General features: G+C 39.6%; 1 protein-coding gene across 1 annotated transcript in view; it reads left to right on the top strand.

The window, feature by feature from the left end:
• Window positions 1–26,897, top strand: part of LOC122946111 (fibrillin-2-like) — a 160,276-nt gene that overhangs the window by 1,927 nt on the left and 131,452 nt on the right. Inside the window, exon 2 of the mRNA XM_044305466.1 lies at window positions 4,119–4,423. Coding sequence (XP_044161401.1) covers window positions 4,254–4,423 — 170 coding nt within the window. The 5' untranslated portion in view covers window positions 4,119–4,253. The remainder of the gene's footprint in view (window positions 1–4,118; window positions 4,424–26,897) is intronic.

Raw genomic sequence — 26,897 nt, 5'->3', positions numbered from 1 at the left:
TTATCCTTTAGATAACACAAAAATGACTGACTAAAGGAAGAGGGAAAATAGTCCCCATGTTTGTCTAGAGAAAGCTGAAAAAGCGGACTTAATTGTCTGCTGAACCTTTAAGATAGCATGCAAAGAAATGGTACTTACTGAAATCCATGATGAAGATCTTCTAGGCCAGGGGGCAGAATTCTCTGGCACTCCAGCTGTTGTGCAACTGCAACTCCCAGCATGCTCTGTTCATTTATATGATTGTTTCAAGAAAAGCTGAGCGAGTGTGCGTGCTGGAAGTTGTAGTTTCACAACAGCTGGAGTGCCAGAGGTTGCTGATTCCTGTTGTAGGCAGTATATTGAATATAAATGATTACCATACCATGGAGGAAAAGATGAGGATACCATTCATTGATCCATTGCTTCTCAGAGTTATTTATAAATTGCATGAGACACTTAACATACATTTTGATCAAAATGCATAGGCACACTAACCACTTCAAGGTGCCTTTTTTGAGTGGATATCTAGTGTAATTTGGCACAGCGCCACATGGCGACCACCACAGCCACACAAATCATCTGCAGGCGGCAATACCCAGCAACCCAACAACACTCCTTCTGTCAGGCTAAGCCCCCACAGCATTTGGTCCCACCAATCTACAGGAACAGCTTCACAACAACAACCACCATGCAGCACTCCATTTAGGTGCTCTCCCTAAATAGATATAGTATCCCAAAGCACTACACAATATGAGCAGATCTCAAAAGCTCACTTCTCCATGTGGTCTCAGAAACCAGACTGTGACCGAGTATGTATGAATAGACATATTTATGTATTTATAGATGGCAAAATTATATTCATCTCATTTTCTTTCATGGTTATAGTCCTAACTTTAAGAAACTAAATGAATGTATACTCATCTACATACATAAGGCAATTCCATCCACAAACCACAGGCTGCAGTATGGAGTCCATTCACAGACTGTAGACTGCCATAAACAAGAGCTTACGCTTTGCTGACTCATTCATACACCCCAACAAATAAATTGTTGGACCAATCTTGATTATAAAGGGAGCAATTCTTATTACCTCAGTGTTTGATATGTAGGCTGATCATGTACATGACTTCAGGAGGAAGATTAATAAGCATGCAAGAAATTGGAGTTTACAGATCACAGCTTTTGACCTGATAAAACACGCATTTTTGTAGCCTTTGTTTTATCATTGAGTGCCATGAGTGGATAGAAAAACATCAATTCATTCTCCAACAATTAATTTTTGTTTGTGACATTTTATATGTGTTTTTGACCGGTAGTCTTTTCTTTTTTTAAATAGTAGCGTGTGGTGTGGGTTTCACATTTTTGTGCCATGGCTCTTCATTTTGCAAAAAGCTCTTCAAAATCAACAGCAAGTTCATTTTTGCATTGCCTTTTTATGTTCACTATATTGTGGTATGAATGTGTTTTTCAAAATGCACAAAAAGCCCTGTTTGAAGTTAATATTAGGTATGAATGGAGCCAGAAGGCAAAAAAAGTTGAAAATAAGAATAATTTAATGTTGCAGGTCAATTGAATAACAGTGGCATGCTAATAAAAATTATTTTTCCTAAAGTAGAGTAAGGCTAGTTTCACACTTTTATCGGATCCAGCAGGCTGTTCCGGCAGAGAACAGCCTGTCAGAGTTCACCTGGCTAGCTGGATACTGCTGTTTTTGTCCGGCTGAGATCCGGCACTCATGCCAAAAATGTCTGGATCCCGGCCGAATCCCATTATAGTTAATGGCGTCCTGTTCACATCTACGGCAGAGTATTCGACAAAGAGCTACCTGCTGGATTTCACCAGATCTGGCATTGCCTACTGATTCTAGAGTTCCCAGCTAGATCTCACTTGACTATAATGGGGTATGGCGGTGATCCGGCTGATTTCTGGCGTGAATGCCAGGTCTCGGACGTAGAACGTTGCATCCGGCATTGGTGTCGGATCAGGCTGCCATATGAGACATGACAGACATGTGAACATAGGATAACTGGCAAAACTGGACAGGTGTCCACTATGCTTATCAAGGACCACAGAATATCTGAGCTATTAGCAGTACAAAAAATTTGAATTGTTTAATGGAGCACCGTGAGTCTTTATTAGTAACTGGTATGGGAGAAGTAACCAGTGATGACAACTGTGTGGTGATGTCATCGATCAGAACTACAATACTGGTTGGACTTAGCAGTTGGTTGCATCGTCAGGAGGCACTGTTGGTACCATTCTCAGGAGGGCACTAGCTTTGCAATGGGAGTGGTTAAAAGTAGAATAGACACATTAGACGGTACATCTAGGAGGAAGTGCATCATGGGTTTATTTGGTTGCAGCAACAGGAAGTGCTACGTACAGGATGGAAACACACTAAAGTGATTTACATGGTAAAACAGGTCAGGAGAGTCCAAATTGAAAATAAAGCATGCGGGAGATGTACATGAGATACAAATTTAATATATCTGTTAAAAAACATAATAATACTGGAAAAATCCTTTAAGATAATGCTATGGCTCCATCATTAGTCTTAAAACTGTTTTGTTATGTCTTTTCATTATGGCTATACTTCAATTATGGAACTCCCCCAACCTCACTATCTCCTGTATGTGGGTCTACTCCCTCCAGGATATCATGAGATCTTAAGAGCTAAGAACATTCTAATAGATCAGCTGTCTTCTACAGTGTACAGGAGACAGGGCCAAGGCCGGTGAAAGGATTTTTGCCAACACAAGCGAAGCTACATTTTGGCTCCCCCCCCCCACCCCACCCTCGCAGCTCACCTGGCCCTGGTCCCGTCTGCAGCAGCTGGCTTCTCCTCTGTGTGGTCCTGGTATCTTCTCTCTGCTTCAGACAATCGCTGGTTTGAGGACCGTATTTTTCGCCCTCTAAGACACACCTAGGTTTTAGAGGAGGATAATAAGAAAAAAATATTTTCCATTATACCTCAGGTCAGACCAGCAATCAGACCCCCAATGTTAATCAGACCTCAGCTCACAGCCCCAATGTTAATCAGACCTCAGATCAGACCCCCATGTTAGACATCATCTCCCATCCATCAGCCCCCATGTCAGCCATCATGCTTCCATGTCAGCCATTAGCCCCCATGTCAGCCATCAGCCCCCATCCATCAGCCCCCCATGTAAGCCATCATGCCCCCATGTAAGCCATCATGCCCCCATGTAAGCCATCATACCCCCATGTCACATTTCTCCCCCTCCATGTCAAATCACCCCCCTATGTCACATCAGCCCTCCATGTCACATTTCTTCCCCTCCGTGTCTCATTTTTCCACCCTCCCCCAGGCTGCACCCTAAGGCAGTCACTCGGTCTGCCTTATGGTAGCACCGGCCCTGGACAGGGCATGATATCACTAAATAGAGTCTAAATTGACTTAAAAGGGTATTGAAAATAAAAGGTCTAAGCATTCAATATGATCCATATTTTGTTTGTCCAAAGCTCCCTATACATATTGCATAGGTTTGAGTCAAAATGACCATATATAACTGAAATTGTTATGCCAACAGATATTTGCTGAAACTGTGGTCGGATATATTGGATTTGTTTCAGCTGTTCATCATCTCCAATGGCATGTGTATGTTGTTGTGAGCAGCATTTCCAATTATATTTTACAGTAGTAATTGTCTGAAAAGGAAGTTTTGGGGTGAATAATTTATGTGAAAAATGTGAAATTATCTGCCCGATTCCTACTAACTAAGATTATCTTCCACCTAATGTGTTCCCTGTCTGGAAGACATGAGCTTTCTGCTAAAAGTATTGTTAATAGATAAAAGTCAATTATTTTGATTGGTTCTCATAGGATTGTCAAAATGATGCTCATGGTAACTAGGGATGAGCGAATCGACTACTGATATTTCATCCGAAGTCGATTTGCTCATCCTTAATGGTAACCACTTAGTATGTCCTTTTGGGATGTTTGAGCATTTCAACTGAGTTATACATTGGCGAATACTCCTGAATGTGTCTGAAAAAAGAATGGGACATATTAAAGCCTAGGATAGTTTTTGCTTTTCTGTATCTGTACTAAGAACTAGGTCCACCTTTGTGATGGATGTCCTATTAATAACCCAATAAAATGTATTTTTCTATTTCAGCCTCTACAGGAGTGCAACAGGACTGGAGATCTCTATGCTCAGGAATATCGTCACTCTTCCTTCATCAGAACAACTGTAACAAGCAGTCAAGAAACGTAATTAGGGAAATTGGACAAACCTTCAACCCCTATCATCATGGGGGGGATATGGCTGGCCAAATTTATGCTGGGATGTACAGCACTGTGGTATGCAGAGCAAGCTCAGGGCCAGCTGGAACTCGGTGACCATCAAGTGGACAGGTTTGCAGGCTATGAAGACAGACAAGCACTCAGGGTGAGAAGGAGAGGACAGGACACGTTAAGAGGGTAAATAATATCAGTTTATATATTTTTTTCACAATATATAAAAACGTTTAATAATCTAATTTAAGGGGAATGTGTCACCTATATTTTTTTCTGCCAATTAAAATCAGCTAGTGATTTTCTTTCTAATCATTTTTTATTTTCTAATTGTACAGTTTTTTATTCTATTTCCGTACATGATTATAGGGGCAGTTATCTTGCCTGAGCTGTTGTTAACAGCAGTTAGAGATTGGCCGGCTGACTCACTTTTGTGGGAAAGTTTTCTAGACATGCTCAGTGAATTGTTAAGATGAAGTAGAACAGCTATTACATCACCTTTGTGAATGGTGGATCCTGCGCTATCTACAACTACATATAGGTGATATCGGTCATTGTAATCCTGTCTGTGATGATAATGAAATGACAGCTGAATAGTGAACTGTACATAACAGGAAATCTTTTATTATTAGGCTTAGTGAGCAGTGCAAAAACTGCAGAATTTTAGGATTTTAGTGACATGGAAAATGTAAAACATTATAAATTTGGTTAACATAAACTTGATATAGGTAATTTTCTGATGACACATTCCCTTTAAAGAGACACAACCGTCACATTTTTCATATAAAGAGTTTATATGTGAATATTCTATGTAATTTTGTTTACAAAAAGAAAAAAAACGGTGGATGGTTTACTGGAAATGATTTCATGTATTCCATGTATTTTACTGCCTGTCCTTCTGTTTTTTACTTCTTTGTTTGGACTTTTAGCATGGCAAACAGACTCGCCTGATTTCTCACCTAAACCATCACTGCGACCAGTGAGAAAAGGGTAGGGGGTGGGTGACACACACAGAGCATTTGACATTGCATTGATAAGTACAATCCTTTCCTGTGCCCATCTGTATCTGGGTCTGGGTCTATCCGGAGAACAATAGAGCTGTCATACTGTCATCCCAGTTCTAGATCTACTATTATACTAGCACATAAAATCTTCCCTTCACAGCAGCAGTAAACTGACAACGGATTACCTATCTATATAGGATTTTATCTCTCTTTTTTAACTGCTAAAAGTGGACAATATTTTGTCTTTCATTCAATGGAATAGCACTACCAAAATGAAAAAGAAAAATACACAAAAAAATATATATTTCTATAAATGAGTTAAAAAATAGACCTTTCAGATGCAAGTGCTCCTTAAGCTGTACAAGCTCATTACACAAATGATGGCAGACAATCTAAAGCGTGTCTTATCTCCCAACTGTCATGCTGGAGTTTAGCATAGTTATCCTTTGTCCTGCTGATATATTAAGCTTTTGTCAGATGTTTCTGTCATTGGCTCATCTTTTACATCTATAGCGAGTTTAAAACTGAATAGTTGTGTCTGATGGCCAACTTTATTATCTCATTACATGTCAACAACTATTGTAAAAATGTAAAAGAACATTTTACATGTTACATAGCCGCTGTATTGCTGTATTGCTGCTCATTGTCTTCCAAGTAATGAAGAGCATCTCCACCCAATACACATTTATATAAGTCTATATAAATGCAAGTTCTATGTATTTTTCATAGTAAGGAAAGATGGCACTGCGGTCAGTAGTTGTCCAAGCCTGAGCTGGTGTTCTAGACCAGATAAAAGAACTGCTAAGAGGGGAAAGAGCAGCAGTTGCCATCTGTTCAGAGCCCCCCTTCCACTTTAATCATTAAGCAAATCTATCATTAAATTACATACATTGTTAAATATTAGCTAATTCTGAATCTGCAGATGATAGACCCCAAAGGTTGGTTGTATAATAATTTGTTATATTATTGATAGATATTTAGGGGTTCGAAGCGTGGAGCGAGCGTAATCTGGGTCATTGGGTATTAAAAGTCATGGGCCCCTTAAGATATTTAGGGGTTCGAAGCGTGGAGCGAGCATAATCTGGGTCATTGGGTATTAAAAGTCATGGGCCCCTTATCAACCACTACTGCTGTCATACATTTGGGTTTTTTCAGTCCTGCACTTTCAGAAGTATAGTAACTAGAGCCAGAGAGCCCCCACTAGCCATGGGACTTCAGCCATTGCCCTAATTACATAATGGTCAGCCCACCCCTAAAGCTGGATTTATTGTTCAGGCCAATTATCGGAAATGAACATTCCTACAAACATTTGTTCCTAATAACCTGCTGTCTTAAAGGTGCTGCAGATCACCTGTTATAACGAGCAAAACGTTAGTTCATGGGGTGAAATGATCTGAACTGCAGACAGCCCAATCACCATTCCTAGGCAGTAGATTGTGCTGTCTAAAAACAGAACTCTGCTGCTCAGGAACAATGATTTGGCATGGGATCAAATGATAGCAGCAGCCATTGCTCATCCTTACACTGTGGAGGTCTAATCGTAGTTCTTTGCCTCCAAGAGCAGTCGATTGTCAGGAAGGAACGCTGCTCCTTGCACCATCTAGATGTGCCTAAGGTCTGAGTGAAATCTGCAGGCTGTTTAGGAAATAGGATTGTTTTATGAGAATTTATGTATTGGTATTAGAAATTTAGGTATATCCCATATTGTATGAGTTAGGTGAGCAAAGTTTTGTGACTACTAGCAATCATGCTAATATAGCTATATGTGAAGCGCCGTGGCCTCTTCAAACATCTGATTCGCGGGGGTGCCAGAAGTCGGAACACAGCCAATCTGATATTGATTACCTATCTTTAGGATAGGCCTTCTAGATCAGAATCTTGGAAAACTCATTTCAGTCTATAATTCTCTTTGTTGTAGACTTTGCATACTTCTGGTCACCGGTTTACTGAATATATTTTCCAAAAGATAGCATGAGTAATTCTAAATGCAATACAGTTTACAAAGCAATCTCAAATTATGCTACAAAAGTGTAAAATCTCTGTAAATCACACAAGGACTGGTTCCCTATGACATCAGGGACTAAAGAAACCAGTCAGGTCTACACCTTTCTGAAGCCATGTCTGTTCTGTGCTGACTCCAACCCTAAAAACTTTCACAAATGCCTCAAACTTTTCCAGCAACGGTGCCAAATGATTTCTATTCCATAAGCATGGTGATCCCCAGCGAGGCTGTTAAAACAGTCTTGCTGTATGCAGTCATTACACCTGGAAACATTTACATGTGTATTAAATGTATCTGCTGAACATCAGGCTAGGGTGGAGCAGTGGGATAAAATGGTCTACTTCTCTCAGTTCATTTTAGCAGAAAGGCAGTCTCATTTTGGATTGTCTGCAGTTTCAAACGTTAGTTTACTTATTGAAAATGTTGTCTCCATCAGTCTCACTCTGCAGGATGACTGTCTGCATTGCAATTACAAAGAAGGCATTGTTGAATATACAATGTCAGTCCCATATGTATAACTTCAATGCTCTTATTGTACTGGAACCTAGAATTGGCCTAAGCACTTTCCCTCTAGAGGCATAATTTGAAATGGTATGGTAAGTGATATAAGCTAGCATTATAGGCTGACTGAGTTTTTAGCAAACTTTTGTAGATCATAGAGACATATCAAAAGTTTTGAACAATGGGGGTCATCTTGCTGAGACACTGATTGTTAGAACGAGGAAAGAGAAGCACTCGCATATTTCTCTTTCCTCATTGCAGGAGACAGGCTTAAAGGGGTTGTCCGGGTTTAGAGCTGAACCCGGACATACCCTTATTTTCACCCAGGCAGCCCCCCCGATGTTGGCATCAGGACATCTCATTCTCCGATGAGCTCCCTTGCCCTGCACTAGATCGCGCAGGGCAAGATCTCTTTTGTTTTCAATAACACACTGCCGGGCGGAAACTTCCGCCCAGCAGTGTGTTCGGTGACATAACCGGCTCTGATGGGCGGGCTTTAGTGCTGCCCTAGCCGTTTTACTGGCTAGGGCAGAGCTAAATCCCGCCCATCAGTGAAGGTGACGTCACTGGGCTTCCTGGCAGCACCATGGAAAGCCCCGGTACGTCACCGGTTCTCCAAAAAAATGACTTAGCCCTGCGCGATTTAGCGCAGGGCAAAGGAGAGCATCGGAGCATGAACTACTCCGATGCTCAAGTTGAGGGGCTGCCGGGGTGAAAATGGGAATATGTCCGGGTTCAGCTTTGGACCCGGACAACCCCTTTAATAGAAGTGTATTGGCCTGTCTTGATTCCATCTCCTACAGCAAGAAGAGAAAGTGTGACAGCGATCGGTAGAACCTATGTGTTATAAAATATGTATACCGTATATATATATATATATATATATATATATATAGAGAGAGAGAGAGAGAGAGAGAGATTTTAAATATAGAAAAAAACTAAATTTGGTCATTTTTTTTATAGACAAGTACACTAGAAAATCTGGAAACATTTTGAACAAGACCCAAGTCTGTTTAGCTACATCCTTTACTGCATCCATCAGTTAGCTACTGAAATCACGAAAAGTTCTCAGTAGTGCTTTGTTCTCTGCCTCTATGTTTTGTCTGCGTCTATAATGAGTATGGTTAAGTAATCGAGTAGGCCTTGTCACATAGGACTTTATGGTTTACTTCTAATCAAAGCTGTTGACCTAGTTTAAGCCCATCACATACAAAATTGCGCTAGAGTGCAACACAGTTCTGCATGCACATTTATTAAAATGTTGCACTTTTTGCTTTTTAAGGCCTGATTCAAACGGCCATGTTTTCTGTGTGCTATTTGTGTATGAAACACATTGTACGCATAGCACACAGGCCTAGTGCAAATTAAACTTCTGTTTTTCCTCAAGGACTAAAATCAGTGCAGGTACTACTCTGGTTTGTGTCTCGTGGAATATGGATCTGGAGACCCTTGAAGACGTTTCTTCAGGATAGTTCATCAATAACAGATCAGTGGGGGTCCAACACTCATGATACTCTCCAATCAGTTGAGCACTCAGTGAGACCTCTTCCTAGGCCAGTGATGTCACTGTACATCATAACATAGCCTAGGTCAGTGGTGGCGAACCTATGGCACGGGTGCCAGAGGTGGCACTCAGAGTCCTCTCTGTGGGCACCCACACCCTGGAAAAAAGTCTATGGTGTACCAATATGCTTTAGGCCTTTCCTACCATTCATCAGCGCAGGGCGCACTATAAACAGCGCAGGCAGCGCACTGAATGTAGGCAGGTTATTATACTTAAATGATTACGTACATGGAAGATATACTATATTGGTATTCAGGTTGAATTGCCGTGTTGGCACTTTGCGATAAAAAGGTGAGTATTGGGATGCAGTTTGGGCACTCGGTCTTTAGAAGGTTCGCCATCACTGGCCTAGGTGCACTTTGGTTCCATTCAAGTGAATAGGACTGAACCGCAAAACCAAGTACAGCTACTATAGAATGTACAATGTTGTGCTTGGTAAGCTGTAAAGAGACCACAGAACTACTGTGTGTGCAGCTGCTACTTCAAAAAGCTGATCGGTGGGGGTCCCAGTAGTTGGACCCCCATCAATTTTATACTGATGACATATCCTGAGCATAGGCCATAAATATCAAATTCCTGGATAAACCTGTTACTTTGTCTTCTAACTTATGACACCCTGAATGATAACCTTCACAGGCTGTCCATGAAAGACAAGTTGTTTAAAAAAAATATGAAGTCTGCAGTGTATGAGCATTTAAAAGATCTTTCAGCGATATCAGTATGACTATAGATGCAACTTTGCTGCTTTCCTACCTAGGCTCTACAGTAATGTTGTTGGAAAATAGCTACAACACAAAGAACTGACGATACATGAAAGTATCCTGAAAGTATCCAGAATGTTCCCTTTTGAGAACTTGCTAAATTATTGGAAGAAATTGCAGGGCCTTTGTGAGGTAAAGCTCACATGGCTTAAAATTCCTACCCCTATGTACAATCTTTCTTCTTAAAATGTTTTGTTTTGTCTATTTCATGTTTTCAGTGTTTAGGCTAATCATATGCCTTCAAGAATCCTATATTATATAAACTCAAACACTTGACTTTGAATTTGTAGTTAATACAAAGTAATTTAATAATAAGTATCTATATTTTTTAAATGTATAAAGATGTATTTGATTGGAAAGGGTAAATGCCAAATAGTAGCAATACTTCAAGGTTCCTCCTGTATCTAAGGGTACTTTTCATTTATGAAGTCACTTTTCTAATAGGGGTCATCCACAGTCAGACACCAACAACAGAGAAGTCTCTATGTAAGATGAGTATATTGAGCCTCAATAATATATTCATGGTGCTGACCATAGAACACCTTATTTATGGCTCTCCAGAAAGTCATTCACCATTGTGCCATGTCAGATACTAGTAATTGTAAGACATGGATAAGAATCAGTGTAGCTCCTTGAAAGTATTCTAGTAGACACTACTATTTTTTATTAAAGGTACCAGTGAAAGCCCCATTTCTATGCAGCTGCATATGGCATATCCACAGAAGGATGGAGAAAGGGTGAACTTACTCATAGAAAAGACCTTGAAATATCAACTTTAGTTAATTCTTTAACTCGTTTTAGCAAGTCATATGCTATGGAAGCCAATTTTCCTTGGACAAGTAAAATTGCCGGTATTGCTGCAGTATTGTAATGCTTCCATTTTGCAATACTAGAAGAATGTTAATTTCTAGCAGTAATTCATTTTACAATGAAACCATCTCGACAATGTGTGGCTTTAAGTTTGAACAGAAAATCTTGTTACATCTAACAACAAGGTATTAATACTTAATTTCATTGGGCTACGGGTCCTTAAAAATATGCCTGAGACATGTATTGTAAGTAACCAGTTGTAAGTGCTCTTTGGTTAGAGACTGTCCACAAAGGTTGCGATATTTGACCTCCAGACAAGTGTAGCAAATTAGGTATTTCACGACACAGTAATGTCCTCCCAAGCAATCACAAAGTAAGTCAATGGAATGTGACCCTTTCATGGAAGATTAAGGGCAGGAGGCAAGCACATTACTAAGGATACTAGAACACTGTTGATCAGCATTGGATAAAATGTATTTTAGTGTTGAGTTTATTATTGAAGTGATGCTTTCTCCTAATATTGCACATATTGCAGTGATGATTTATTGTTGGCCAACATCAATAGTCTTTAAAATTCAAGATTTTATTAGGATGCAACATGATCTATAAGAACCAGGGGAGAAAGTATCATCCTTGCTGGTGTAGATTTCATTTTTTGGCATACGGGACTCCCAGAGATGCACCAGAATTATTACCTCATAATAATTCCGGTGCATCGTACGTCAGCAGGGTTTGTAACAAACTCCAGTCTTAATATCTTTCAGATTCAGCTAGCAATCTGTTAACACATTAATCCACAAACGACTCTGAGGCCATCTCAGCGTATTACGTCTCCACATAGCCATAATATAGAGGGCATAGTCTTCATGGGCTCCTACTTTGCCTTCTTATGCCTTTAATGTCATATTGAAACATCCAGTAGTTTTTCCATGTGAATCTATTACCATATTGCCATGTTTTATCAGATGCCAGCAGCACATCGTGTTTAGACGGTACAATAGAACGGCAAACAATGATTATAGTGTCTGTACAAACAATCATATTATATGGTGAATGAGCATTTTGCTTGTTCATCAGGTAATTGGTGGCACCTTTACACCAGCAGATCATCACACTTGTTAGCAATTATCTGGCCGATTCTCAGCCACTGTAAAGAGACCTTTAGTTTATTGGGGAAAACTGTACAATTAAAAGAAGGCTTTAGTGCCCTGTTGCATTCAGGTACAATATTAAGAGTAGCATTTATAAAGCATTTTAGTAATGTTTGTAAAGTAAAGACAGTGTAGACTAACGTCTAATTCTCACATTCGCAACCACGAATTGTTTCCAACACTTCATCGTCAGGTTTCATTTTACTAAATGTACCATTGGACAGTGTTTACATTGTACTGCACCCAGTTCTGGTCTTACTAGAATCTGCACATTCAGTAAATTATCAGAAATACCCTGTTTTACTTGGGCGTAGACATCAAAGACTTCCAAAGAATAGTGCAAAGAGCTGGAGTAGTTTTCCTGAATTTATGTATTTATGTTAAGTTCCAACTTACTACATGAAACCCTTCGAATTGTCTTTCTGATGTGGTTGATCCTTCTGGGGCATGTTAGTGTTCCATCCTGGCATGTATTCCAGTCTGACCAATCCTTATGGTATTAATCCAGACACATTTGTAATAAAGCCTTGATGTCTAGTGTGAGCTTTCTAAAAAGTTACATATCACAAAAAATACACAGATTTACATTACTTCCCAAGTCAGTCAATAATTTTTGGGGAAAAACGAATACATTGTGTTAAACTTAGTACATGGTCTGATACATAATGTTCTAACCTACATTATTAGCATATATAATATTTGCATTTAATATTTTGACCACATTTGACTGATCTCTATCCACAGCATTGAAAATGTAACCTACCACACACATGAAAAATTTTATTATTTAATAGGGCTGGACTTTTTTTTTTTAAAGGGTCACATTTTAAACTCATCGCAGAGTGTCTCATTGTCATCAGTTGTAGAGCAACCCATCAAGTGTTCATTTTCCCGTAGTGCCACCATAGGAGAAATTAAGTATTACACAGTTCCAACTAAAATTAATACTCTTCACTTGGCATAACACAGCGTATCTGTTTTTTTTATATTATTTTAATTATTATGGTCATTGATCTAAAAAAATAAAAACATGGTAGCAAATCATATGTTCTGTCCTAAAAATGCCTCAGATTTAGTCTATTATAGTTTATGAAAACTGCCGATGACCGCATCAAATTTAGGTTTACATGGGAAAATTGTGATCCAGCTTATAACTGTTATCTGCAACACAATGAAATATTATCGTAGGTTTTACAGTGTTAATCATGTCCTCAGGGAAACCTCTAAATGAAACTTAAGCATTGTTGACTCTATGTATGTTATGACTACATACTTGCAGCTGCTTCTTATTAAAAATGTGTCCTATAATATGACATTAATACGTTTGCCAGAAATTCCTAAAAAGTCACCAGAACCACAGAAAAGTCTCAAGGGTCTACATGTGGAATGTTCTAACCTACATTATTAGCATATATAATATTTGCATTTTATATTTTGACCACATTTGACTGATCTCTATCCACAACATTGAAAATGTAACCTACCACACACATGAAAATTTTAATTATTTAATAGGGCTGGACTTAAAAAAAAATTTTTTAAAGGGTCACATTTTAAACTCATCGCATAGTGTCTTATTGTCATCAGTTGTAGAGCAACCCATCAAGTGTTCATTTTCCCGCAGTGAAGTATTACACAGTTCCAACTGAAATCAATACTCTCTGTATGCAATTCATGAAAGTGGTGAGTCCTCCAAGGCAGAGGACCCTTTGTGACCATTTTCTATTTTACTTTATAGAATAACAATTCGGTAGTATGGATTTGAAGGACAATATTAGCACTTTTTGGTGAAAACTATACCACACAGAATCAGAAAATAATCTATATAAATTGTGTGTCTCATCTCGAGTTTCATGGGTCTTTCTCCATTTACAGTGCTTTGAAAAATTATATTCATACCCCTTGAACTTTTCCACATTTTTCACATTACACCCACAAACGTAAACATATTTTTGGGGGATTTTATGTGATAGATTAACAGAGTAGCAAGTATGTGGGAAGAAAATGATATGTGGTTTTCAAAATTTCTAATAAATAAAAATCAGAAAAGTGTGGCATGCAAAAAATCAGTACTTAGTAGGACCACTGCAATTACAGCTATAAGTCTTTTCTGGTATGTATATACTAGTTTTGCGCATCTAGAAGCTGAAATGTTTGCCCATTCTTATTTTCAAAATAGCTCAAGCTCAGTCAGATTGGGTGGAGAGCATCTTTGAACAACAATTTAAAAATCTTGCCACAGATTCTCAATGGGATTTAGCTCTGGGCTTTGACTGGGCCATTCTAACACATGAATATGCTTTGATCTAAACCATTCCATTGTAGCTCTGGCTGTATGTTTAGGGTTGTTGTCCTGTTGGAAGGTGAAGCTCCATCCCAGTCTCAAGTCTTGCATCCTTTACCAGGTTTTCCTCAAGGATTGCCCTGTATTTCGCATCATCCATATTCACATCAACTCTGACCAGCTTCCCTGTCCCTGCTGAAGAAAAGAATCCCCAAAGCATGATCCTGCCACCACCAGGTGGGGATTGTGTGTTCAGGGTGATGTGCAGTGTTAGATTTCTGCCACACATAGTGTTTTGGCCAAGTTCAACTTTGGTCTCATCTAATGAGAGCACCTTCTTTCACATGTTTGCTGTGTCCCCTACATGGGTTGTGGCAAACTTAAAAAAGGACTTTTTATGGATTGTTTTCTGCAGCTCCTCCAGAGTGACCATGGGCCTCTTGGCTGCTTCTCTAATTAGTGTTCTCCTTGCCTGGGTGGTCAGTTTAGGTGGAAAGCTATGTCTTGGTAGGTTTTCAGTTGGGCCATACTCCGTCCATTTTCGGGTGATGGATTGAACAGTGCTCCATGAGATGTATTTTTTAATAACCTAACCATGTTTTATACTTCTCAGCAACTTTATCCCTGACCTGTCTGGTGTGTTCCTTGGTTTTCATAATGATGTTTGATCACTAAGGGTCACTAACAAACCTCTGAGGCCTTCATAAAACAGCTGTAGTTATATTGAGAATAAATTACATACAGGGGGACTATTTATTAATTAACTGACTTCTGAAGGCAATTGGTCACACTGGTTTTTATTTAGGAGTATCAGAGTACAGGAGACTGAATATAAATGCATGCTGCACTTTTCATATTTTTATTTATTTAAAATTTTGAAAACCATGCATAATTTTCTTTTAACTTCACATTTACCTGCTACTTTGTGTTGGTCTATTACATAAGATCCTAATAAAATACATTTAAGTTTGTGGGTATAACGTGAAAAAAATGTGGAAAAGTTCAAGGAGTATGAATACTTTTTTTTAAGGCACGGTAAATATCCATAAAACTGGCCATAAATTTGGAGGGGAGGGGTCTGTGTAAAATAAACAGTTAAATTGTTATTGGAACAATGCTCCTCCAAAGTTGTAAAGACCATGGTATTTCATGAAATGCATGTACTCAACAGTTTACATAAGCGTCTGCCGTTAAAGTGACATTACACAGTTTTATTGCCATCATTTCAGTAAAACAATTAGTGCACATATTTAGAATTGCTGTATGTTCACACCACAGCCTGCAATTACACTGTGCATTCAGGCATTCAGATAATGTTTGGCACTCTTTGTTAATTGTTTGTTGTGTCTTTCCTCTACATGAGATAAAAAGGACATTCCAGCTGAAAGCACTTTCTTTCCCCTGAATTTTGCTTCAGTGTTCCCTCTGAAGTATTCTGGATTCCTCCCAAATATATTTATACATTATTCGCTGCTTAACTAAATATCGTCATCTGAAAATAAATTTTAATTTCCAATAATTAATTTATAATCAGTGTGTCCCTATGTCAAAATAGGCCTGGTATATGCAGAGTTGTGTATATGCTCATCTCTCTCCTGGCAGAAGTAGTCTTTCAAGCCAGAAGTCTGTGCTCTTGTGCCAACTTCTGGTACAGGAGAAGAAAGGCAAACGTTTAGTTGTCTTTTGATATGAAAATAAGAGAGGAGGCTGCAACATATTCATATTGGCTGCCACTGTGAGGTCATTGTGGTTGGCAATGTGGTTGCTCCCTAGGCATAATGTGGCTTGTGGCTGACAATGAGGGGGTATAGTGGCTTCGCTGAGGTGTAATGCATCTCACGTTTAGGGGGACTGTGTCTGGCAATGTGGCGGCATTATGGCTGATGCGGGTGTAGTACTGTGGATGGTAATAGAGAGGGAGTATAGTGGGCACTGGGAGTACTGTGGCTCACACTGGGGGAATTCTAAGACTACATGTTTTCATGTAGTGCTAGAACTCTCTTCTCCACAAAAAAGGTTACTACACATTAATATTATTTCATAGCAACCTCATTCAATAAGTACATTGATGGGGTATATCTTGTGTATAGAAGAAAGTGGCAAAATACATAAAAAGAATATAAATTAGGTGCTAAATCCCAGCCTGCCATAATGCCTTAAAATAAACATAGGATAAAGAACTAAAATAAATTGGTAGGGGGGTGCAAAATCTTTACAAATGTCTCTGGTTGTTTAGGGAGAATATCACAGATAGATGATTTTGCATTTGACAGTATTAAAAAAAAATCTATCATAAAACAGAAACGCTTGGTTTTATAATAGTCTTTTTGCCATTGTATGAGCTATTTAATGGCATCAATCAAGGTGAAACTTTATTTTTTGATCAACCACAAATAGTAAACATAGAAGACTAAAGATGAGCGAATTGATTCTAAATTAAACAAATCCATGTTGAATTTCTCAATAATTTTGCAATTCGATTTAAAAAAATATCTCAAAATGGCAGCCGCTGTTTTATAGGTCAGAAGACAAAGAAGGCATCTGTCTCCAAAAAGGATACTTTTTGGACCATGCTTACATGGAAAATACATCTAACGGTGCAGTTTGTTATTAAACACACCAGTTGCCATTTCCCATAGACAAACATGTCACTGTCACTTTGACATTACTAATGTTGTCTTGGTGTTAGAGCACTTCAGAGGGGTTGGATACAGAGCTAAGAGACCTCAGAGTGTCATATAGGACTTTCCGGGGCAATCTGAGCACTTTTGAATTTGGTAGAATTTATTCATACAACTGATTCGCTAGAATCAGACTCGATTGAATTTCAGGAAATTTTGTTATCTATAAAGAGGACACCAAAGAGGTCAGATGTTTAGCCCACAGTAAGAGACCTGGGGAAATTGCCAGGCTTGGTAGTATACAGTATACTTGTGCTAATGGTGTAAAATGCTGATCAGGAGAACTTTGTGATTGCCAGTAGATTGGTCAGAAATTATTTTCCCCAAGTACTTTGCATTTCAATAGAGTTTATTATTTTCTTCTGGTACTGGGCATTTATACAGTACTATGAAATAATGAAAGATGTTGAAGGAGTGCATGTTGAAATCATAGGTAGAAAGACAGATATGTGGTAAAGTCTCTATGCCATGATAAATTATCTTCAGCTATAATTTTGCAGTAGTCGGGTAGTCACATTTTATTTTGGAATAGGATGGAAACTTGGTCTCTTTAGGTAATGTCTACAAATTTGATTCATAAAACCTATATTTCTTAGCAAAAAGTATTAGTTCCTTCATATTGGTCATATAGGCCATCTGTTCTCAAGGATTTCTTGCCAAAGAGAAGACGTGATTCTTTTCTTAGAGGGAGTGATTCAAGTATTAGTTTAAAAAAAAAGTCATAAATAGTTTCAAGTTTCCACAGTTGCCCTCCCTTCAGTTCAATGTTGATGGAGAAAGCAGAGCACAAAACCATCAGCAAATTGCCACAAACTCTTTGACCCCTTGGTTCACAGCATGAAAGATGCGTAAATGGTGCTTATTCTCTGCTGACAACACTGGGTGAGCAACCACAGAGATATTTAATCCTATGCTGGATTATCTGAAGTGTGGTAAAAAGTAAACTATATGTTAGGGATTTGATAATAATATACTGCCCCATCAGAGAGATTACTATTTCTTCAAGAGCATTAAAGGGATTGTCCTATCAGGACAAAAAAATGTATGTCCTTATTAAGCCTTATTATCATCATAGCGGGTCATTCTTCTTGACTCCTACTTTGGACCATTAATGGGTAACATGTAATATTTGCAGAAAACTTCTACCGACAATTAAAGCTGATTGCCGGGGGTTAAAAAACTGATAGAATTACATTTTATGAAGTACTAATCCTTAAACAACTATACACATGCAAAAGAGTAGTATGTTTCATCACAATTATAGCAATGATACATTATCAAGAAGATGGTGGTGTATAACAGCCTACTCCTTAACCAGCTGAATCCACATGATGGAAGACACAAATCAGCAACAGCTGAAGTGGTAAAAGTTGCCAGTCAATGTCTAAGACTTTTCCTGTTTGTCCATTATCTGCTCTATTCACCATATGCTGAGGTTCCGTTTCATTGCATATGTCTTACAAACATGAACAGCACAGTCATTTGGAGCTTGGATCCCTGTAGCATTCCACAATCCCACAAACAATTGTGGTTATTGTGAAGCAACTCCTTCTTCCTTTTACCATGAAGATTGTGAACATATAATTACTAGGAATTGGCAACATTTAGGTGACTAAGGACTTTCCGAGCATATATGAATATCAGCACACGCACATTTCTGAAAGTGGAAATTACAGGTCTGTATAAAACAGCTGTGTCTGGCCTTCTGCTCCCATAGCTTGTGGGCATGGATGTCAAGCTCGTCCAGGCTTGCTCACTAACTTCAAAGCACATGAAAGCTTTTGGGACATGATTAGCAAAACATTTTTAAGAACAATGAATCTTAATGTAGTTCTTCTTTACTAGTTATACCCAGATTAATCATTTTTTCTTCTAATTATTTTATAATTGAGAAAAGCATAGAACATTTTTTAATCACATCTGAATTATTTGTAGTCTTGTACATTGTACAATTATTTAGAATTTTTTTGTACTATTGTCATGTTTTTTCTTGCATTTGGAAAATGCCAGTAAATTAAAATATACACATCAGAAAGACCTCAGTAATAAGTTATAAAAAAAAGGTGTAAAAACACCTTTAAGGACAACTTTGAAAGAAGGAGGGAGTATCTGTGATGCTGTAAGTTTGGCTCAGTAGAGCCATGTGGGCATTCCCACTGTTATATTTGGAATGCATACAATAATCAAGTGCTTCAGAGCCATGGGAGTGCATCTGTAGATTTTTATGGGGATCTACTGCACTTCATATGAGAATAGAAAATATCTCCATCTCTGCTCATTATGTCTTGTATCCTGAATTTATCAAAAGTTTACCTTTCTGCGGGCTCTATGTCTAATTGTCAGTTTTTCATGAGCAAAAATTAGCTGTTATAATGTCTCCCATACACAGCACCTGCAAAGAACAGGATATATTGCTCATCTATTTTTCTGTAGCTCAACTTCTGAAGCAGCAGTACAGCTGTAATTAATATAGTGTATCTGTGAATCCAGCAGTGGGGTGAGAGTGAACGTTTACCAAAGCCCTCAGCACTGTATGTGAGTGTCTTTCTGTCTTTCACTTTGCCAGAGCTTTCTCCATCCCCTCTTCTGTCCATAGACATTTATAGGAAGCATGTAACCTGATCCCTCATTAGGCTACTTTCACATCAGTGTATTTTATTCAAGTTTGGAAATCCAGCACAGGATCTCAAAATCTGAATGGCAGACGAGCCTTTGGTTGTGATGGTGTTACAGTGTGGGCAGGTGTGTCTAGTCAATACAGAACTGCCCTACACTTTGTGAATGGTACAGTGACAAGCCCATACTACGAATAATATTCCTAATCCAGTCACCGTGCCTCTGCACAATCAACACAGGCCTAATTTCATCTTCGTGGACGACAATGCCCCTAGCTCATTGAGGTCGCATCATTAGGAAACAGCTGCTGGAGACTGGGGTACCTCAAATGGAGCAGCCTGCATTTTCTTCAGACCTGAATCTCATTGAAAACCTTTGGGATCAGCTGAGTCGCTGTGTAGAAGCTCGTAACTCTGTACCCAAGAACCTCAATGACCTGAGGGCTGTCCTTCAAGAAGAGTGCCATGCCTCAGCAGACAATAAGTCGACTTGCGAACAGTATGAGACGTCATTGTCAAGCTGTAATTGATGATCAAGGCTACATGACAAGTTTTTGAGACACTGACTTTTTTGTAGGGGTATACACACCACTGTTGTTATATTTTATTGTTTGAGATGGAGGAACTCACCATTGCATGCTTCTACTTAAATGCCCTACTTTCATGATATAATATCATGTGATGTGAACTTTTTAAGTTTTCCATAAATTTCACCCAAAAGCCAAATATCCCTAACTTTTTGGCATTCCCTTTTAGAATGTGACAGTTCTTTCTTATGTTAGCCACTATATGCAAACAGAATAATTTTATCATCAGATGTAGAGCAGAAACCTATGGATACCATCAATAAGACAAATAGCTTGTCTGAGCGGCAGGATGTTTTCAATGAAAATACATGAACTTCAGAGGAGACAGAGGGTGGTTTATCTTGAGTGTGGGTTGTATAGATGTTGGTACACAGATGTGCAGCTCAGCTTATGATACTATCGGTGTTACAAAGGAGATGTGGGTGAGAGATCAGCACCCTGTGAGTCTTTGAAGCACAATGTTATGTCCTCTTCCCTGCTTCCAGAATGTTTTCACATAATTACTTCAAAGCGGAAAGACACTGCAATTATTTTCATAAAACGTCTTAGAAATGTCTTGACTCAGTAAATGCATCCATTGTTAGCACAATAAAAATACACCTGTATAAAATTATAGTGACATGTCCCTGTAAAGGCACACTGAGACAAGTGATAGCTCTTACTTTCTAGCTGTTACATAACTCCAACTTCAAAGTCTACATTTTAGTGTATCTATCCCCAATTTTGGGGGCATTTCAGTAATATAGTATTTTTAGGGTATTGTTTACTTGCGTGTATGTAGGTAAATTATATCATTTATTTTTTTATTGCCTCTTTGTGCCATGTTCATTCACAAGTTGCAATTTGAAGCAAATTAGTCTAAAGGCTTGGCTTGTGTCTGAATGAGTCCAAAGGGTAGATCTGCCCTGACCAGTCTGATCCAGCAGAGTATGTCAGCTGCTAAATTGTAATGTACTCTAAAGAGGCTTGGACAGAATGCTTGACAATAAAGTTTGAAAACTCATCACGGTGCTACATACCTCATTGTTGAATTTCACTGTTGTTGCCTTCAAAGCAGTCCCCTTTGGAAGCTATACACTTGAGCCAGTACCTCGTCCATGCTTTGAAGCAACTTTGGAACAGTTTTTTTGGAATGGCCGTCAGCACTGGTGTAGTATTACCTTTGATGTCATTTATGTAATCAAAATGTCTTCCTGTCAATATTTCCTTTATGTTTGGGAACAGAAAAAAATCATTCCAATGAATAGGAAGGGTGTCCCAACACAGTTATTTGTTTACTAGATAAAAACTCTCTCAAAGACCGTGCCGTGTGAGCACATGCGTTGTTGTGGCCTCTCAATTAAGGTCCGACATTCTTGTGACAGGATAGAGAAACACGCACAGGCATTACTAGTGGCCAATCTAAATGAGATTGTTCTGGTTCTATAAAAACACAGCTGTAAAACGCTTATATGATAAGGTTATGAAACCATACTCGAGTTTCTGTATGGTGCTGCCCCGACAAGCTTGCGATGAGGAGATTACAAACTTTATTGTTAGACCTTGTATAATGATTGGTCTAGAGCAGGGGTGCACAACCCTTTTTTTGTCACATCACTCTATTTCAAGGGGCCACAAATAAAAAAATGTCGATCAGCACTCATTTGCATCGGTCTATTACACAAGTCAATGCAAAGTGACTGGGAAGGAATAATTCCTCCTTCATTTAGTTACATTGATAATTGGTTGCACATCCCTAAATACACAGGGTGATGTGCTGCCGATAATTGTATATCTTTCATCCTGATAAAATATGCAAATCAGACGATTATTAGCTGATCGGCTGCACAATTATACAGGCCACTTATCATGTAATCACCAGGTCCAAACTACATAGCGCTCATTGAGAGCTATGCCACGTATCTGAGGAGAAGCGTTGATAAACCTCTTCTGTCTTCTCCCTTGCTCCAACCCAGTCACTGACAGCCACGGACCTAGCGCTCTAGCAGGAGCAGGAACTGTAATGGTGCGTCGTGTGGCGCTCCGGGCAGAAACACAGCTGTGTTTCTGCTTAGCAGGACTGAGGCCGCAAACCAGGGCTCTGTCGGCCGCATTCGGCCCGTGGGCCTCAGGTTGTGCAACCCTGCTCTAGAGAAAAGCAGTATTTTTGTGACAGATGCTTTTGTATCTTTGATTATCTACTCACTTTAAAGGCCCGTTTACGTGAGTAGATAATCATTTAAAAAATTTAGTTTGCAGCTCTTGGAATCGCTGATGTAGACAAATAAATCACTGTTCATCGTTTAGAATTCCACAGGCGTAAACAGTTTATAGCACAGATGATTTCACAGTGGGTGGAAATCCAACAGTGTGCCTGGAAAGATCTATTACACAATTGCACTTACAGGATCTACACAAGATTCTATGCATCTAAAGGGTTGTCAATTGAACACTAAAAACTTGAATATTGAATAGTTTGTCATTTGATCAAATACATTTTCTACTCATGTAAAGCATCCTTAAAGGGAATGTGTCATCAGAAAATGACCTGCTGTTTACATCACTTTTTATGTTGCATATTTTAAAATAATTTTTGATGACGTTATTTATAATTTTCCATGTCACTTTTTATATTTAGACTTAAACCGAAAATTCTGCAGTTTTCATACTGGCCGCTATGTCTAATTTGTGCGCCACTTCTTGGTTTGTACAGATTACTTTACTGCAGTTAACTCATTCTAATTCTGCCTGTAATTATATCAACTCTGTGTACAGATAACAAAGGATCCACCACTTACAATCAGTGATTGTCAAAGCTTACCTATTCTTTCCTTGTACAATGACCTCAGCTCAGGTCACAGACCATGCCCAGAAAACTCTCCCATATAAGTCAATGAGGTCCCCTCCTGCACATTGTGTCTTTGGACCATGGGGCTGCCATAGAGTGATTTTCTTAATACTGTGTAAATGCTGTGAAGAACAGCTTAGTCAAGATGGCCGATCCCATAATTAAGTTCAGAAAATAGAATAAAAAAATCTACAATCAGAAAATAGAAACAGATTAGAAAAAAAGGAGATGTGTTAGTATATGGTTTAAACTGGCTGACAAAATTTTTGGCGACACATTTCCTTTAAGACTGACCCTTATAAACAATATTTTGGCCAACAGCTGTCTCTCCTGAACTCAAAGCATTAGGCCACCATACATATTGGTTCCCACTGAAATCAGCTGATCCAGTCTATAGATAACAGTGTCCTGGAATCATATTTACCAAGCCCTACTACAAGCCCAGATCAATGGTTTATATCTAGTATTGATAAGGACCTTCAATGAATTTACAAAGATTTCCCTTTATCATTTTGTGAGCACCTCCACCTTGCCCGAGCCTTCTGACTACCCAAGTTGGTTAGATAGATAGCAGTACAAATATGTGCATTTATTGTCTGTATTTGTTCACAGGCACTTTTTTTGTTTTTTCGCAACTGAATTTTCAGTGTAGGATGCCCTTACCATGTCCATTTAAGCAATTTGGGCAGTGTGTGGATGTAATTGTAGGTTGTATCCAAGGCCAAATGAAGGTCTGTAAAGTTCCCTGGGTAAAGCATTATATGCAAGAACAGCAAGTGTAGCTATGAAAAAACAAAACACAGATGAAAAAAGCCCAAGAATATGATGGAGGGCCTAATTCCTATAATTCAGCCTTGGATGTATCTGTTCTATACATTATATATCAGTGGTTCTCTATAGTTGGTCACAGGGGCATAAAAGTACAATATGCATGCATCTAGGTTTAAAACCTGTGAGAGTACTGAGCTAAGCAAATGCAGTGGCTTCCACATAAAAAAAATAATAATAATATAAAGTGCCAGTGTTGCCTATAGCAACCGATGTGATCATTTATTTAATTTCGGACCCTGTCCTGAATAATATAAGCCGTTTTTGTGCAAGCTTTTTTGCTTAGTTCACAGTTTTCAGTTTTGGTGTAGTATTTTTTTCTTGTAGTCAAAAGCAGGAGTTGAGTCTAAAAGGAGAAGTCTATTTAACACCTGATACTGCTAAGCTGATCGATTCTGCTATGAAACCTTACATCTAAAAACTGACACAGAACACAAAAATGCCAAGTTTGAAAACAGGACTTTTTAGGTCATACTCTGTATAAGGCCATGTGCTTAGCTACATATTAGTTGTAGAGTTTCGGTGGGTGCTATGACTGACGGACAGCTAAAAGAGGACCTGTCAACTTTCTTTGACATGTCTGATTTAATAAACACTTGAATTCCCCAGAAAATTGGTCATCAGTAAAAAACATCTTTGAAAACCTCTTTAAAGACTTTCACATACAAAGACTTTACACTGTATGCATACAGGCAGATCTGTGGAAACAGTGACATATGCAGCACCAACAGCCTACATTTTTGGTCTTTTTTTCTGAAATGTAAAACTGGATCAGGTTAGTGCTTTGCTCCATGGAAACACAGGCACTTCACATGACACTGTACAGTGTTATATGCATCATATTACATAGATACTATGTTGGATGGAACATGGTGCAACCTTTTTTTCTTTTGGGTTTATACACAATCTAACCAAAACCTCTGTGCCTATTGTGGGGTTTTGCTATGGTAGATAGGGTAAGCGGGCGCAGTACAGAGGCAAAATACAAGTTCTTAACTCAAAACGTTAGTGTTTGTTCAAGGGAGGCAATTGCACTAAACAGCACGTAACTTTGCGGTGTTAATTCACACACAATGGAAAGTTCATATAGCACAAGTCACCTTGCTGGCAGTTCTGTCTTCAGTAGTCCACAGCAGGCTTTAGGGGGCCTGTTTCCCAAGCATGCGGCTCTCAGCCTCCAGCATGGCACCAAACCTCAGATCCCAAAAACAGAGACATCTCTGCTGAGCCCAGCTGCCTATTTAAGGACAGCCAGGTGCTGCCAAAACCCGGACCGGCACTTAAACTCCAGTCTGGTATTTGACCTCACCTGGCTGTAAACCAGGCCAGCTGCACATACTGGGAGGAAAATGCCTGCCTTGCCAGACACAACCCCTCACTGTGTCACATACCCTTTGTTCAACGCTGAGGGGATGGACACACGCCAGACAATGCACCAAGGTCAGGGCATCCACATTTCCCTGCAACCGGCCTGCTCTGTGTTCTACTGAGAACTTAAAGTTCTGCAGAGACAAAAACCATCTGGTGACCTGGGCATTCCTGTCTTTGGCCTGGCTCATCCACTTGAGAGGGGAGTGGTTGGTCACCAGGTGGAACTTTCTCCCCAACAAATGGTAGCCGAGAGACTCGAGTGCCCACTTGATAGCCAGGCACTCTCTCTCCACTACACTGTACCTGGTTTTGGCTGGGGTCAGCTTGAGGCTAAGGAAGACAACGGGATGCTCCTCCCCGTTGACTTTCTGAGACAGTACAGTACCGAGGCCTACTTCGGAGGCATCCGTTTGTACCACAAACTCCCTGTTGAAGTCGAGCGTCACCAAAACCGGTGACCCACACAGGGCTGACTTCAAAGCGGAGAAAGCCTCTTCCACCCGATCAACCCAGCGAACCATCACTGATTTTCGTCCCTTCAAGAGCCCTGTCAAGGGCGCGGCTAGAGTAGCAAAGTGGATAACAAACCTCATGTAATAGCCTACCATTCCCAGGAATGACTTTATTTGCCTAGTGGTGACAGGTCGGGGCCAATTCTGTATCGCCTCTATTTTGTTCACTTGGGGTTTAATGTCTCCGCACCCAATGACATACCCTAGGTACTTAGTCTCCTCTAACCCTATCACACATTTTTTTGGGTTAGCGGTTAGGCCAGCTTTCCAAAGGGAGTCCACTACAGCCTGCACTTTGGGTAGGTGACTTTCCCAGTCGGTACTGTGGAGGTCAATATTGTCCAGGTAAGCCGAAGCGTACCGACAATGTGGACGAAGCACAATGTCCATTAATCTCTGAAAAGTGGCGGGGCGCCATGCAGACCAAAGGGTAAGGCCTTATATTGATACAGCCCCTCAGGCATGATGAAGGCAGTTTTCTCTTTGGCAGCCTCCGTTAAGGGCACCTGCCAGTACACTTTCGTGAGGTCCAAAACAGAAAAATACCCGGGACATGGGATACGCATCGAATTTGGAAACCTCGTTAAGTTTTAGAAAGTTGTTACAAAACAACAACGTCCCGTCCGGCTTGGGTATTAATACTATAGGACTGGCCCACTCACTTTTTGACTCCTCAATGACGTCTAGGTGCAACATTAGCTGCACTCCCTCTGAAATGGCTTGTCGCCGAGCCTTGGGTACCCGGTATGGTTTTAATTGGACTTTTGCCTGAGGCTCAGTGACAATGTCATGCGGGATTATGGAAGTGCATGCAGGGAGGTCCGAGAACACATCCGTGTTTCGACTAACAAACTCCCTGGCCTCCTGAGTCTGTTTAGAGGAGAGGCAATTTTTACTGTGGCAGCCGCCTCTCTTGCATCAGACAGAGGGGTCAGTACCTCTAGAAAACCAGGCCATGGGGTATCTTCTGTACAGGATTCCCTATCTTTCCACGATTTGAGTAAATTCACATGGTAAACCTGCTGCGGCTTTCGCCACCCTGGCTTGTGTACCTTGTAGTTTACATCTCCAATTTTCTCTAATACCTCGTAGGGCCCTGCCACCTAGCCAGGAACCTTACTGTCCACGGTCAGCACCAGAACCAAAACCCGATCACCCGGGT

Source organism: Bufo gargarizans, chromosome 1 (genome assembly GCF_014858855.1).
Source record: "Bufo gargarizans isolate SCDJY-AF-19 chromosome 1, ASM1485885v1, whole genome shotgun sequence".
Classification (NCBI taxonomy): domain Eukaryota; kingdom Metazoa; phylum Chordata; class Amphibia; order Anura; family Bufonidae; genus Bufo; species Bufo gargarizans.
The sequence above is the reverse complement of the archived record's forward strand: the minus strand, read 5'-3'. Positions and strand labels throughout refer to the sequence as shown.